The 16,148-nt window shown below is 43.3% G+C and overlaps 1 protein-coding gene across 1 annotated transcript in view; it reads left to right on the forward strand.

The window, feature by feature from the left end:
* LOC137423284 (uncharacterized) overlaps positions 1–15,855 on the forward strand; it is a 72,254-nt gene extending 56,399 nt beyond the window's left edge. Inside the window, exon 7 of the mRNA XM_068110247.2 lies at positions 15,700–15,855. Within this exon, the coding sequence (XP_067966348.2) occupies positions 15,700–15,716 (17 nt within the window). The 3' untranslated portion in view covers positions 15,717–15,855. The remainder of the gene's footprint in view (positions 1–15,699) is intronic.
* The last annotated feature ends 293 nt before the right edge of the window (positions 15,856–16,148 follow it).

Raw genomic sequence — 16,148 nt, forward strand, 5'->3', positions numbered from 1 at the left:
TCGTAAGACCACCACACGTCTTAAGGCTTCTCATTAGTACCTGCTCAATAACAAGGTCCAGGGACAACCCTCCCCAAAAACGATCACTCCTCCTGACAACGTGTAGTCCCTGGGTGAACTGCCTGTGAACATCGGGATGTGTGGTTGCCAACTGCGTCATCTTCTGCAGGTACAAGTGTAAGGACTTTGTGTAGAGGTTATGACCAGATGCTGCAAGGTATGGTAACATGGCTTGCAATGTCCCTAGGTGGAGAGACCAATCGCCTGTTCGTTCAGATCTGATAAATGTCATCATGATATTAACCATTTCCATATACTGCAGCCACAGTTTGGCAGTGATGTATTTTGCCTCCAGTAGACTTTTTGTGCTTGCTTCGAGTTTCCTTTGCAGAGAGTTTAGCTCTGAAGATGATTTCACTTCCTCCACTGTGGTTTTACCAGAAACGAGATCATCGTAGAGGTTTCCTATTGCTTCAAGTTCCTCAGAATTGATGTCTTGGGGTGATATGGACAGCTTTGTTTGGAAAATATCACACAGCAAAAGTGTATGAAGCACAGAATCGATAAGAAAGTGACCGCGAATGGCACGGGCAACAGCTTTACCACTGAGTATATGTATATGCCAAATTTGCCCAAAATAGATGCCAGCGCGAATTAGAGGGGGTGGCTCAACTTACCTCCGGCTCAACTATCCCCACTCTCCCCTAGTTACCCAATATAATACTTTAAACACGTCCATATTATTAATAGACCATTAAATTATGCGTTATGGTGTTGTTTTTATTGTTTTATCTTGAAAATTGACAAAGTTATGCCTATCTGAAAATTCTGCTATTTCGAGTTTTATAATGAAAATGGGTTAAAAACAGATAATTTTAATTATCAAAATTCACCATTTTCCACCGCAAATATGTCATTATACTTTTGATACGTTATCAAGTAGACCTTACTTAGACAAATAGAAGAGGTTTCATTTCTGTTGCAATTTGTGGTGGGTTTTGTCAAATTTTATTTAGATTGACTGGACTATACGGACAGACAAACGTTGTTCTGGATGGCATTGCCCTACGGGCTATGCCATAAAAAAATCTCCTGGCTAAGGGAGTGACGCACCACCGCTAATTGCGCTATTGTCCAAGCTCCGTCCCTATCCCTGCTAAGGCAAAGAGGCTTCACCAGCGGACTTTGCTTACAGATTTATTTTAGGCACATTGACAATTAATGTCCACTTTTATGCAATTTCTGGAATCATAACTTTGAGTTATTTCAGTATGTCAAATTTCAACTTGGTAGCCCATCTACAAAGGACCACATTTATTATATCAGTGAGTCAATAGTTATTATACAGTCTTGTTTGCTTGTTTGCCACAAAGTCTTGTTTGCTTTGGTTGTAATGAAATATTTAAAAAGGAAAAATACTTTGTGGACACTTTGTATATCTGATACCATTCGTTGTTACGGTGCTGCCAAAGCAGTTTCTTCACAACGTTTATATTGGATCGTTTGCCATAGCATTTGCAGCAGTAGTTGGAATAACAGGAATTTGGAAATTGTTCAGTGTGACAACGACAGCTCGCCTACTCTTCACGAAAGACACCGTGGGACTTTTAATGTCCACCAACTAAATCCAGCAGAGCAGACACCGAATTAAATGTCCATCCCAGGGATGGCACATACAGTGGCCTGCAAAAGTATTCGCCCTCCTCCAAAGTTTTCACATTTTGATGCCACTTGAGCTTGGACACGTCCACTGAAGGTGGACAGAGGTTATGTTTTCACCCATTTTCACGTTATGTCTGTTTGTTGTGAACATGACATCTCAAAAAGTTATGGACGGATTCGGACAAGATTTGGTAGACAGGTTGTGTGTGTGACAAGGACGAACCGATTCGATTTTAGTGGAGATGCAAATCCAGATCCAGACATGAGAATTAAAAAAAAAATTTTTTAAAGTGATTCTTCACCTTTGAGAGACATGGCCAAAACGATATATAGCATGAGATCTCAAAAAGTTGTGGACAAGTTATGACAAAACTAGGTAGATGAGTTGGTTAAATGGCAAGAACAAGCGATTAGATTTTGGTTCAGGTCCGGATCCAGATCCGGCCTATCAGTGGGATATAAACCGTAAACTGCTCAGCCTGGCGTAGGTATGCTCTCTACCGGTATATAGAGTCTTCACAAACCACTCCGAAGTGAAAGCTAAAAAATGCAGATAAAATCTGATTAAATTTGATTAATAGAGAAATATCAGATGATTCTCAGTTGCATAAGTACAGACGTGGCATTTAATATGGAATTTTTTTTTTTTCTTGACTTGGGTTTACTTTCTTAACTCAGTATATCAATCTGGTGAGTTTCTTTTACACTTTGGTGATTTATTTGTTAAAAGAACCATTTCACTGATTGTCACAGCAAGAAGTCAACAACAGGATTATATCACAGGTGGCGTGGCAAAATGTACGGACAGGTGCATTTGATGATTGGCTTCACAGTCGGGTATACAAGGGTTGTTGCGTTCTGTATTAGTGGAAAACAACTGCTGCACGTCTCCAAACGTTATTGCCGCTTCCTGTGGATATGGTCCGTCAACTCAACAATGCTGTTTGTCATGGAGTGGTGGCTTTACGAAATAACGGCATGAAACAACGTGCTATTGCTCGGCAGTATGGCATCACTCAAGGTCAGGTGTCAAAGATCCTGTAACGAAATGCTCAGAGGGGTGTCCCTACTCCACTACCGAGGCCAGGACGTCCCCGCAGAACCACAAGGAGGGATGATCGCCAGCTGCACCGGTTAGTCCGCAATGGCCGTACCAAGTCAGCTAATCGACTTAGGGCTGAGTGACAGCAACTGACAAATGTGCCTGTATCCAGAAGGCTAGTCAACCAACGACTGGTTCAAGCAGGCTATTGTGCCAGGCGTCCCCTGAGAAAGCCACGCCTGACCAGACAACACCGCCAGCGCCGATTGCAGTGGGCCAGAGAGCACCGTCAATGGCAGCCAGGACACTGGAATCACGTGATCTTCAGTGACGAGTCTAGATTTCTGGTCTATCGTCAAGATGGCTGCATCCGAGTGTGCAGACAAGTGCATGAAGCCTACAACAAAGATTGTATAGTGCCAAGAGTCCAAGCTGGAGGTGGTGGGGTGACCGTTTGGGCTGCTTTTCATGCAGGAGGCAAAACTGACCTGGTTGTTCTGAATGGAAACCTGAACCAGTTCAAGCACAGGGCCATTCTGGAAGAAACATTGCTTCCATTTGTTCGTGCAGCCTTTCGAGGAAACTTTGTCTTCCAAGATGACAATGCACGGCCTCATTGTGCTCGCATGATCCAACACTTTCTTGCTGACCGTGGTGTAGAGCATATGGAGTGGCCTGCCATGTCCCCGGATATGAATCCGATAGAGAACTTGTGGGAAGAATTAACGCGTCAAATCGACCACTTGGACCAGCAGCCGACCTCTGTGCGTGAATTGCAGCAGGCTATTGTCACTGCATGGCAAGCGATTCCTGTCCAAACTTTGGCAAATCTCGTGAACAGCATGCCTCAACGTGTACGTGCTCTCCTGAATGCTCGTGGGGGTTACACGAAGTACTGAACTGTAATTTTACTGTCCGTAATCCCAGTCGTAATTTAACTTTTGTTTTTGTTAAAAAAAATTTGGCTAATGTGCAAAATAAAGAGATACTTCTGGAAAACGTGCAGAAGTTTAACACAGTACTGTCCATGAATTGAGTTCGATATCAGTTTACATCACTTTTATGGATCAATTTATTTGCTTCGAAATGTCAAATGTGGTTTTTGTTTCTTTTAAAGGTCACATTAACAAAATCTAGAATAATTTCAACATAATTCCAATGAACTTTTGGTTCTAAGACATCTTGAAAAGTAAGTTCACCCCCACAAAAAAAATATTCCATATTAAATGCCAAGTCTGTATTTAAACCCTTTGCTTAATTAACCCAAAATCACTTCAGGAGCAAATTATTTGTTTGAAAGGTTACAAAATAAGTGTAATAGGTTTCACCTGTATGTAATCAGTGGTTCAACTTAAAAATTAAGCTCCCCCACTTGTCTAAGGAGTTTTAAGGTGCCATCACTTGGTCAAACAAAAAGGCAAACATGAAGAACCAGGAGCTTTCCAAATAAGTCAGATATACAGTGGTGGAGATACACCATTCAGGAGAGGGTTATTCGAAGAGACTCATCCCTTTGGGTATGGTGAAATCCATAATTAAGAAGGAGGAGATGTATCATACCACCCAGATCAGGTCGCCCGTCGAAAATCAGAAGACGGGCAAGCATGAAACTGGTTCGGGATGTTACTGTAATTCCAACAATGACTTTAAAAGATCTGCAAGGCTCTATGTCCGAGATGGGGGTCAGTGTTCATCAATCAATAATATCTCATTCCCTTCACCAAAGTGGCCTCCATGGACACGTAGCAAGAATGAAGCCATTACTGAAAAATATGCAAATAAAAGTTAATATTAAAAAGCATCTTAATGATACTGCAGGTATCTGGAGAAACTTTATTTCTGCAATTGGACCAGACGGCATCAGCGCACGGGTCATAAAATCCTGCTCTGCCGCTCTATCTCACCCTCCGTCTGTTCTCTTCACCCTTTCTTTTGCGCAAGGTCATCTGCCATCAGCTTGGAAATCAGTCAACATTCCACTTGACACCAAAAAGTCCAAAAACAGATCCTTGCAACTATAGACCAATCAGCCTGCTCCCAATAATCAGCAAGGTCATGGAATCAATCATCGCTTCCGACATCAAATCCTTCCTCTTCTCCAATGGCTTGATCTCGGATCATCAAATTGGATTCAGACCAGGTCATTCTACTCCGCACATGCTGCTTCTGCTGTCTCAACAATGGATGGAGGTCCTCAACACCAAACAGGAAATCAGAGCTGTCTCCCTTGACATATCTCGTGCCTTTGATACTGTCTGGCACCCCGCTCTGCTCACCAAACTCTCCTCTTATGTTATCCATAGAAATCTGAACTCATGGCTAGTGGATGGACTTCTTCTCTTGTCATAGTCAACGTGTGGCTCTAAATGAAATTTCCTCTTCCTGTCCAGGCTGATTTCCTGTGCCTCAAGGCAGTGTTCTGGGCCCTGTGCTTTTTCTAGTCTTCATCAATGAGCTCTCTGACTCTCTGGAAAATCCTCTCTATCTCTTTGCTGATGACTCCACTCTCTGCCACTCCATCTCTACCCTCAGATTGGCAGGCAGTAGCCTCTTCACTCTCTCCAGACCTGGATAAAATTACAAACTGGTCAAACAAGTGGAACATGTCTTTTGATCCTCACAATTCTCACACTCTCACTTTGTCTCTCCAAAATGACTGTCTGTAAAACCCTCCCATCGATTTCCTCAACAATCCTCTCAAAGAAGTTCTGTCACTCAAGATTTTGGGTCTCACAAGCTGCCATGATCTTTTTTGGTTTAGCCACATTTCTAGTTGGCCTCCAAAGTCAGATGCCAACTAGGCATCCTGCATCGTGCAACGACCTTTCTTGGCACACCTGAACTCCGATCCACCTGCAATGCTTTATGCGCAGCTTGATGGAGTACTGCTCTCCATTCTGGGCTCGTTACCCTACCTTACACCTTGGTCAGCTTAACACCATGGAAACCAAGGCTATCAAGATCATTGAAATCTCCCATTGCAGACAGGTAGGTGTTCTCTGTCTTCTTCCGCTTCCTTTCTCCTCTTGCACCCTCTGCCCTCTCCATGCTTTGTCCACCCCTCCCCCCAGGTATCTGCAGGACGCACCTGGTATACCAGCAACCACCTCCTAATGAAGCTGCCGAAATCCAAAGCCACTGCTTACCTCCACTCATTTGTTCCTCCTTTTTCCTGCCTGTGGGAGAAAGTCTGCGTGATTGTTACCAACCTACGGTTACTTGCCAGTGCTCTATTCTCTTAAATGTTGAGCATCAAGCAAAGAAGCAGCAAGTACCATTTTAAAAGTCATCAGTATGACTCGGCCGGGATTTGAACCACCGACCTCAGTGAATGCTTCAACCATTACTCCACCGAGACTGTTGAAGTGAAGAGAACTAGATTTCTTAAGAACTAGATTCCTTAAGAAGAGTCACCTTAAGAACTAGATTTCTTGGCCTTCTTCCTCACTTTACTGACGTCACAGAAGCATTTGTAACACTCATTATGACAGACTATCATGTCATTTGTCAGTTGAACATTGATGCACGATTGCGTCATCTTCAAAATCTAAACCGAGATTAGCTTCAGTTTCCACGACGACGTTACTTTCTTTAAACTCTACTTCTCCCAATCAGTCGTAAAACTGATTAATCGAAGCCAGGATTTGTTGGTAAACGGAATGAAATTACTCTTTGTTAAAGAAACAAGATGCATATCTCAGAATTTCGATGAAAACCTGGCAGTCTTCTTATCCCTGTCGACAGTTGTGGGCGCCGCCATATTGCCTTCATTGGTGGTCATGCCGGATCAAACGTCACTTGTGATTGGTTCGAATGGCATGAATGCAGATTGTGGCATGAATTAGATGCAGTTCGACTGCACTGTTCTGTAATGCCTTTTCTGATTGTCATTGTTGTTTGATAGCCTTGTGTTGGCTTGGAGGTTAGGGTGCGGCTTGGGATCCTAGGATCCTGGGTTCTGGTCGATCACTGAATTAACACCAGGGGGGTTGACTCAGCCTGTCATCCTTCCGAGGTCGGCAAATTGAGTACCAGTTCACTGGTAATTCCCTGTGTGTCGCAAGAGGCGACTAACGATTGGCGGCAGGAAGGGCATCCGGCCATAAAACATTGCTTCAAAAAGGGGACCAAGGTGCCCAAAAAGGCCAACCCCCGCTCTGAGGGGAAAAATGGCTTCTAAAGGCGGTTCTTAGTCGTTGTTTGGTCCATTTTTTAAGATTAATGCACAATATTCACCGTGGGGATAAAGATATTTGAAAAAAAAAGTGCAATATTGTATAATTATTGTGAACCAATGAAGTTATCTTCAGCTCTGTAGTGCCGATGAAGATGTTAGGTCTAGACATATTACAGCCTTGTAGGTATATAGGACTTCATATGTGCCAAGGAAAGACCTTGGATGATGGAGAAAGTCAGCAACTGGCTTTGGAGGCCAACTTTGAAATGTGGCTTGCCCAACAAAGACCATTGCTGAAAGTGAGAAACAGGAGTTTGAGTGACGGGATTTCCTTAAGAACGATTGTTAATAAAGTGGATAGGAGGATTTGCCAGATGGTTATTTTAGAGAGAGAGAGAGAAAGTGAGATTTGTCAGGATTGAAAGATGTATTGTGCCTGTTTGATCAGCTCGTCATTTTTTTTCAAGGTCTGAAGAGAAGGAAGAGGCTGCTGCCTGTCTGTCAGTAGGATGACGGATGTCATGGCAGAGAGTGGAGTCATTCAGCAAAGAGATAAAGGTGATTTTCCAAAGAGTCAGAGAGATCTTGATGAAGATTAGGAATAAGATGGGGCCTACAACACTGCCTTGGGGCACTCCAGACTTGACAAGGAGAGGAGAATAAAATAAGAGAGGAGGAGAATAATAAGAAGGAGGTTTCGGGAAATTTGCGCCGCTGCGGAATCATTGCCATCGGATCTACTATGACAACAATCTGTGCAACCGTGTTCAAATGCTCTTCATCTGTCGAGATACTGACAATTTTTTTCAATTTCATGCATTCCAACAGCCTTGGTTGTCTTTGCCATTGATCAGTAAAAGTTGGCCAATGCAGTTGGTTCAGAGTACAATGGACACCTCAAAAAAATCCTTCAAATCCAAACCTTTTATCTGTGTAAACACCAACATACGTGCCAGGAGCTGCTTGCTTTCGTTGAGTGACACTCTTGTTAGGGAGGCTTTGGTGTAAACTTGTTTATCAATGTCACTGAAGGTTTTTCCAGTTTAAAGAGGCAGTCTGTCAAGAATATCCTTCTTCCCTCCACTATCCACTCCAAGACAAACAATTTAAGAGCTTCTTCTCCATTGTCATATGCAGAAAAGAAGTCTGACTTTATTACCTCTGTTGACCTGTGCCATAAGCAATGTTCAGATGAAAATGTGTTCGTGTAGCCATTGATTGTTGCAATGACATTTTCAAGAGGTCCTTGATCTGTTGTCATTCCAGACATTCTAACTCTGTTTGCGAAGATTAATCTCGTCATTGTGAAGCATTTGCTAGCAACTGCAGCTCGAGCATGGCGGCTGAAAATCCATCGCCATGTACTGCTCTCTTCTACAAGGTGACCCTGTCATACCTCCTTTGGTCTTGGAATCGCGATTGAACGTTGGTTCTATAACTTGATCACTGGCTGTTCCACAAAATCCATTGTGCTGATAAAGCTAGTCTAAATTCAACAACAATTTAGCATGAATGAAGGGATGTCACGTGTATATGAAAGAGCTTTCATTTTAAGGTAGAATACAGGAAGGTAGTTGGTGTGGTTGATTCCTCCATAGGAAAGGAACCAATGAATCATGTCTCTGATACATGACAAATGGAGGGCCCAGTTCTCTTCCTTTGCTACTGCCACAAAAAGTAATAGTAGCTCAACTATATCAATGTAGGACGTCCAAAAATGCATTGGTTACAACTTGTTTGCAGATCTTTCTGACATATTACTGATAATGTTTGAAAACCTAGCTTGCAGCATCAAATAGAGCGGATTCAGTGAAACTATCTGGGAAGCTCTCGCAAAGGATTTTCATGACTTTCATTGCTCCGTCATATTCTGTGGTACATATATGACTGAGATAGTCCTTTATATGCAAATGGTGCAGGGCCACACATATGATTTTGTGGCAGTGAGTGCTTCGTTTGTTGTGACGTCGTGAGATGACTCCATTTATTGACCCTTGGGCAACCAGAGCTGACTCAATTTGGCTATATCCTCTAGCCCAGGATCCTGGGACCGTTTACCTAAAAACACCAAGAAATGCCATAAGCCTTACTCTAATTCGCAGACCGGTGTGTGTTTGTCACGCTACTCCTCCTACAGTTCTGGGCCGATTACATCCAGACATGCTACGTAGGATCAGCATGAGTCCCAGTTGTGGCGTTAGGGGTGTGAATCCCATACAATTGCACAGAGCCCCCAGAAAATAAGGAGCCCCCACATGACTGATCAATGATCATAGTTCATAATCTTTTGAGCTGGCTCACTTTGCTGACCAAATATATCAACTTGTGAGTCGTGAAAATACAGTGCAAAGTGAATGCTCCATCTCAAGAAAATAAAGCACTGTCAGTGATGAATCCATTAAAAAATGTTTTCCTCTGATGTTTAACAAGACAGCACTGCACAGGTGACAGGACTACCACAATTAACTTTTTTTCGTTACACAAGTGACATATCAGAACCAGAAAAGGGTTCTCGGTCGAGCACGTGCTGGGATGTGTTTCATTACAAAGCAGCTTGTTAAGCGTTCGCCAAGTGGCTTAAGCACTCTAACGGGATAAAGCACTCCAAATGAACAGTTGATAAGGGACGGCTGGCTTGGCAAGCTGATTGGTAATGAGACACACATGGGTCAGCTTTTTGTGTGAGTTGTGCTTACGATTGGTGGTGTCGAGTGAGATTATGGGGTTACCATTATTCTAATCGCATAAAATAATTTTAAAAAATACTCGTATTTTTCATCTAAGACGGGAGCAGGTGGGGGGGGATTCATGGGACCCACACATCTTCTTGCCATGACATTCTCCAATTTAATCTGAGGCTGCTTCTTTGGCACATTTTCTGTTGTGGTTCATTGACACAGCAGGTGCTGTGTCTGTTGGTTCGGGGAACCACGTGATGGGGGGTTAATGGAGGAAGGGTGCGCATGCGCAGAAGGGAGAGAATGGCGAATAAAGAAAGCCTCTTGATTATCGTTCCTGTTGCTGTTTACTGAATCTACGGACACTACAACTGGCGACGAGGTAAACGTTTCTGGTGAAAATGACGGTGGTAGGCTCATTGGAGACTTTCGAGGGCAACGATTTTCAAGCATATAAAGAACGCTTGGAAGCCTATTTCATAGCGAACGACATCGGTCAAGTCGAGGTGGGCGCCATTGCTGCCGTGATCCAAGCGGCCGACAGGAAGAAGGTGGCTACTATGATCTCATTGATCGGTAAGAGTACTTGCACTACTTTGAAAGACTTGTGTCTCCCGGAAATACCTTCTGCTAAAACGTACGAGCACTTGTGTGAAATGCTACAAAATAATTTCAAGCCGCGAGTATTAGAAGTGGCGGAAACTTGTCGTTTTCACCAGACGACCCAGAGTGAAAACCAGAATGTCACGGACTATGCAAACAAGCTCAAAGGTTTGGCCGTCACTTGTAATTTCGGAAACCACCTCCCACGTCCTTTAGGGGACCAGTTTGTTGGAGGTGTATACAGCCAGTCCACGAGGAAAAAGTTACTTTCCGAGGACAGAACATTCGAACAAGCTTTGGATTTGGCTGTGGCTGAGGAAACGGCTTTAAAGGAAGTAAAACAATTCAACTATGGAGAGCCAGGGGTGTCGGGCTCTGTGGACTTTATAACGAACATAAAAAAAAAAAAACGATTCGCATCGTGGTTCTCGTTTCAAGGATCGGTCGGAAAAAACGACCTCACCGTTTCCAAAGGAAAAACGTTGCTACATATGTGGCTCTACAGAACATCTGGCTGATGCATGCAAACATGCTCGTACCATTTGCGGATACTGTCGACGCCATTTTGGTTAAGGTGTGTTTGAAGAAACAGCAAAATGCAAATCGTCTTTTGAAACAAACCCATCATGTTATAGCTTTGAGCGATGAGTCAGAGAACGAGCTGGATAAGGTGCATTTAATGCATATTAACTCTACATCTGTTTCAAAAAACACTACTCCTCACTACCAACTCGAAATCTCCATCGACAGAACAGAGATTCCGATGGAAATTGATACGGGAAGTTCAGTTACTCTACTAATCAGTCGTGATTTTCAACGTCTGTCCGGTGACATCAATAACTTGAAACCAACTACAATATTACTGAAGAGCTACACGGGTGATGTCATCAAATGCTTTAGTGAGAAAGAAATGTGTGTTCAAATTGGGGAGCAACGTAGTTTTGTTACAGTGCGTGTGGTCGATGGGGCAGGACCTTCATTACTAGGCAGAGATATTATTTCAAAATTTTCCCTTCCCTGGAAAAATATTTTCAATGTTGCCGTTCCCATCACCACCGATGACATCGTCAAGCAATACCACAAGTTGTTTGAAAACAACGCCTTGGGAAGGTTGAGAGGGGTACAGGTTATGCTGAAGGTGCGGGACAATGATCCAGTATTCATGAAAGCTATAACTGTTCCGTTTGCCATCCGTGAAAGGGTTGACCAGGCTTTGGACAAGCTTGAAAAGGATGGGGTCATTGAGAAAGTTCGGTACTCAGAATGGGCCTCACCCATTGTGCCGGTCATTAAACCAGATGGCCAGTTGCGGATTTGTGGTGATTATTCGGGCACCATAAACAAATTTTCTGAGTTGGAACAATACCCAGTACATATGCTGGAAGAACTGTTACACAAACTAGTTGGTGGGAAGAAGTATACGAAGCTTGATTTGTCCCAAGCTTACCACCAATTAGAGTTGGCTCCTGGGAGCAGAAAGTATAATGCGGTAAATACACACCGAGGCCTGTACCAGTACCGAAGGCTTTCATTTGGGGTAAACACAGCCGTTCCAGTTTTTCAACGTACCATGGAGAATTTGCTAAAAGACCTTTCCGGGTGCTGCGTGTACATTGATGATATCCTGGTGACGGGAGATAGTGATGACAACCATTTTAAAAACCTTCACAGGGTTTTCAAAAGGCTGGAGGAAAACTGAATTACATTCAAACATGACAAGTTCCACCTCATGCTGGATGAGATTGAGTATGTTGGATTTGTTATTTTGGCTGTGGGGGTATTCCCGACAAAACAGAAGCTTGAAGCTATCCAACAGGCAGGGGTTCCCGAAAACGTGGGTGAATTACAGTCATTCATTGGCCTCGCAAATTTCCTTCGTCGTTTTGTTCCAGATTTTGTGGAAATCATGTCTCCTTTGTACAAGCTACTAAAAAAGGAGGTGAAATGGAAATGGGGAAAGGCTGAGGGTAACCCATTTGAAAAAATTAAAGCTGCTTTGTGCTCCAGTCACGTACTACGTCATTACAACCCTCGTGCCTGCTTGGTCCTTCAGGCGGACGCATCCTCCGTGGGTGTAGGACTGTAGGGGCAATCCTACTTCAACCCAGTCCAGAGGGTGAGTTAGAGCCGGTGGCCTACGCATCGAGAACTCTGAATACAACAACAACATGCATTTTAAGGCCATTTTCCCTGCGAGAGAGGGGGTTAGCCTTGCGGTCCCCATGACAATCTTCTCCATTTTGCCCTATTTTCTGCATCTCTCCTTGTTAACCCCCTTGCCCGCATTTCTTCTTCCACCATCTTTAGCCAAGTCTTACTCGGTCTTCCCCATCCTCGACTTCCTTCTATATTCATTTCCATCACTCTTCTCAACCAGTCACTTTCATCCTTCCTCAACACATGACCAAACCATCTCAACCTGTTCCTCTTCACAGCATCAATCACAGGCTCTATTCCCATCATCTTTCACAATTCATCATTTGTCTTCCTCTCTCTCAACGATACTCCGCACATCCACCGAACCATTCGCATTTCCACCCTTTCCAGCCTTCGTTGCTGCTCTACGTTCATTACCCATGTCTCGCTCCCATAAATCATAACACTTCTCACACATGCAGCATACACCTTTCCCTTCAGCTTCAACGACACTCCCCTCCTCATCAGCACGCCACTCAGTTCCCGAAACTTCTTCCATGCACATCACACTCCAGCAACCGTTGCCGAGTCTGATCCACCTTCTCCATTCAGCATGTCTCCAAGGTAGCAAAATGTTTTCACACCTTCCAGATTCACGCTGTCTCGCAGATCCAACTCAACATTTCCTCCATCTGCAGCTCCCTCTGTGCACACCTTACATTTGAATGTAGCTGCCACACTGGTTAATGACCCTCTCAGACCGCTACATTTTTGAGGAACCACCCTCTGAGCATTTCGTTTCAGGATCTTTGACACCTGACCTTGAGTGATGCCATACTGCCGAGCAATAGCACGCTGTTTCATGCTAGAATTTCGTAAAGCCACCGCTCCATGACAAACAGCATTGTCAAGTTGACGGACCATCTCCAGAGGAAGCGGCAATAACTTTTGTAGACGTGCAGCAGTTGTTTTCCACTAATACAGAACGCAACAACCCTTATATACCCGATTGTGAAGCCAATCGTCAAATGTACCTGTCCTTACATTTTGTCACGCCACCTGTGATATAATCCTGTTATTGACTTCTTGCTGCGAAAGACAATCAGCGACATGGTTCTTTCAACAAAGACATCACCGAAGGGTAAAAGAAACTCACCAGATTGATATACTGAGTTCAGAAAGTAAACCCAAGTCAAGAAAAAAAAAAAATTCCATATTAAATGCCAGGTCTGTATTTGTGTAATGTGTGGATTTCCAGGATAATTTTGATGTTAGGGTAATACCTAGTAGGTTTATTGTATCACATGGTGTATTTGTGGAGCTTTCAAAGGGAGATTGAAGAGTTGAGAGGAGTTTTAGAGAGAGAGATGGGAAGAAATTGAGTTTTAGAAGAAACTTAACATGATTACATTTGCCGATGGACCCTAAAGAAGTTGAATTCAGCACTTGAAACCTGCGCTAAAATCAATAATGTGTAGGAGTTGCGGATGACGAGAGGACGAGACACATCTCAGCTGTTCAAAGCTCCTTTATTCCAACAGCACTAACTCGCGACCGGAACTCATACAGCTTTTATAACACCAAAACCCTCTTCGGAGGGCGTGGCTTCAACAACCGCATGAACGCCATGCCCACACCATCAAAAGCCCCACTGGCCCGTGCCCGTGGATTATGTCCCAATAAGGTAACTGTTACGTGCTCCTCCCCGACCCCTGGTCACGGTGTACCTCCGAGCCTCGAGTGGAGTCACAGCAGAAAAATGTGTTATTCTGTATGTCAAAGATCAATGGAGAAGCCACCCCAATTGTTACTCACAAACAAATATTGTATTAAGATCACACAAGAATAACAGTACAACAATAATAGTAATCAAAAGTACAATCAATATGTCCTATGATGGTACCATCAGTTTTGTAATATATAACTCACTGTGCTCCACGTGAGTGAAACAAGAACATCCCCAATGTCTCTTATTCCCGGCTTCAAGCCCAAAGTTGATTCGCTCCAGCGATCGCCAGAACGATGTCCAATCGAGACCAGATTCCGTGCAGATGGCAAGTACAGTCACACAGCCCAAAATCTGCACAAAGGTGCCCTCAAGGCGACTGGGAAATCACACCCTCGGGTATGGACTTTCACGGCTCACAGTCGGCGAACCGCAAATTAATCTTCAAAAGCCACAGTGCACACACACACACACACACCAGATACGTCTGAACGCGGTGAAAACGGCTGACGAAGCAAAAAACCTTGCTCGATGCGCGCGAGTCAAAATGGCCGACGACCCGTTCTTGAGACGTAACGGCCCGACGATAATTTTCCTCGGAATCCACCGCCAAAAACCTGACACGCAGGTTGATCGATCACAGCGATGACAACTCTGTCGTAGGGATCCCTTTCCCGGGAAACCCAAAAGTTCGCTAGTGACTCCCGTTCGACAACGTTCGCTTCAGAACTCGGAGCAGCTCGGCTTTCTTGTCCGACTCACTCGCTTTGCCCTCTTTTTTCCTCTTCTTCCTCTTCGTCGTCCGGTTCCCGATTCATTTCAAACATTAACTTTTAACTTTTGAAAATAGAAATATCTATTCCCTTTAAATGACAACAATAATAATACATAGAATCAGAAATGTTTACAGTGGATGAAAACCACCACAACGGAAGTGACGAATCCGTAACAGTAACCGCTACAAATGTAATACTGTGAAGCTATCCTGCTACCTCAAATACAAATAATCCGATTCACTATGTCAATAAAAACACTTTCGTTCAAAATTTATGGAGATTAGCAAACCAGTGCATTTTTGGAAAGCTTATGGCATCAGGAATCTGAAAATCAATGTTTACATTTGCAAAGATGCCTGCATAGCCGCCATTTTGTATTTTCAAAATGGCGGCATAAAATAAGAATTTCTGAATATCTCAGCTTGTAATTGACATAGAAACTTCATTCTAAATGCTAACCCTATGTTTCCAGGCCCAAGGAATCCAAAGCTTATATCAAATTAGTGATTACGAACACCAAAAACCAAGAAAAGAAGAAGTTTGTGAAATTATGGTTGTATTTTCATGAAAAAATGCACACTCAATTTGTTGGTAGTGACAACAGCATACGTATAGATGTATTTCCTGTTTCAGTTTGACACATCATTACACATCACCACTCTCAGTATCATATTCAACATTACAGTCTGCATCGTTTTTGCATTCTGTGCCGCACAAGCATAGTTCTTCTGACGGCAGTTGCAACAGTGTTTATAAATCCTGATACTTCAATAATTTTGCAGTATTTTAGCAGCAGTTTTGCAATATTTAATTTTATACTGTAAAAATTTATGTTGATACAACTAGTACACAATTATCTTGGTGTTGGGAAATATAGTGGTGGTTCTCTTTCTTTTCAGTGCCTGAGTCATCATGAGTGAAGACCCGGGAACCAGCAAGTTGAGTTTGGTCAAGTCGTCCATTGATACAGTAGACTGGAAGCAGTGTAATCGTTGTCAGGAGTCCACTGCCAGCAAAGGAACACTTGTTCAATATCCCAGAACAAAAATACACCAGAAACTACTCGATGTAGTGGAATAAAGAGCCAGCTTACAGGATGGAAAATATGTTGACATCCAAAGATGCCTCAAAGACTTTACCAAAGAAATATTGATTGAAAGGAAACCCATGTGGCATTGGAGCTGTTATTCTGATGCCACAAATCAAATATCCATACAGCAAGCGAGAGACCGCTTGCAGCATGCCATGTCTTGAGGAACCTATGCTGTGAAAAAACGTGGACATAAAGGAACAAGCTCTGAAATGGAGCAATCAGCAACCCCAAGCACCTCAGCACCTTTCACTAGAT

Source organism: Myxine glutinosa, chromosome 3 (assembly GCF_964187855.1).
Source record: "Myxine glutinosa chromosome 3, kmMyxGlut1.1, whole genome shotgun sequence".
In the NCBI taxonomy this organism is placed as follows: domain Eukaryota; kingdom Metazoa; phylum Chordata; class Myxini; order Myxiniformes; family Myxinidae; genus Myxine; species Myxine glutinosa.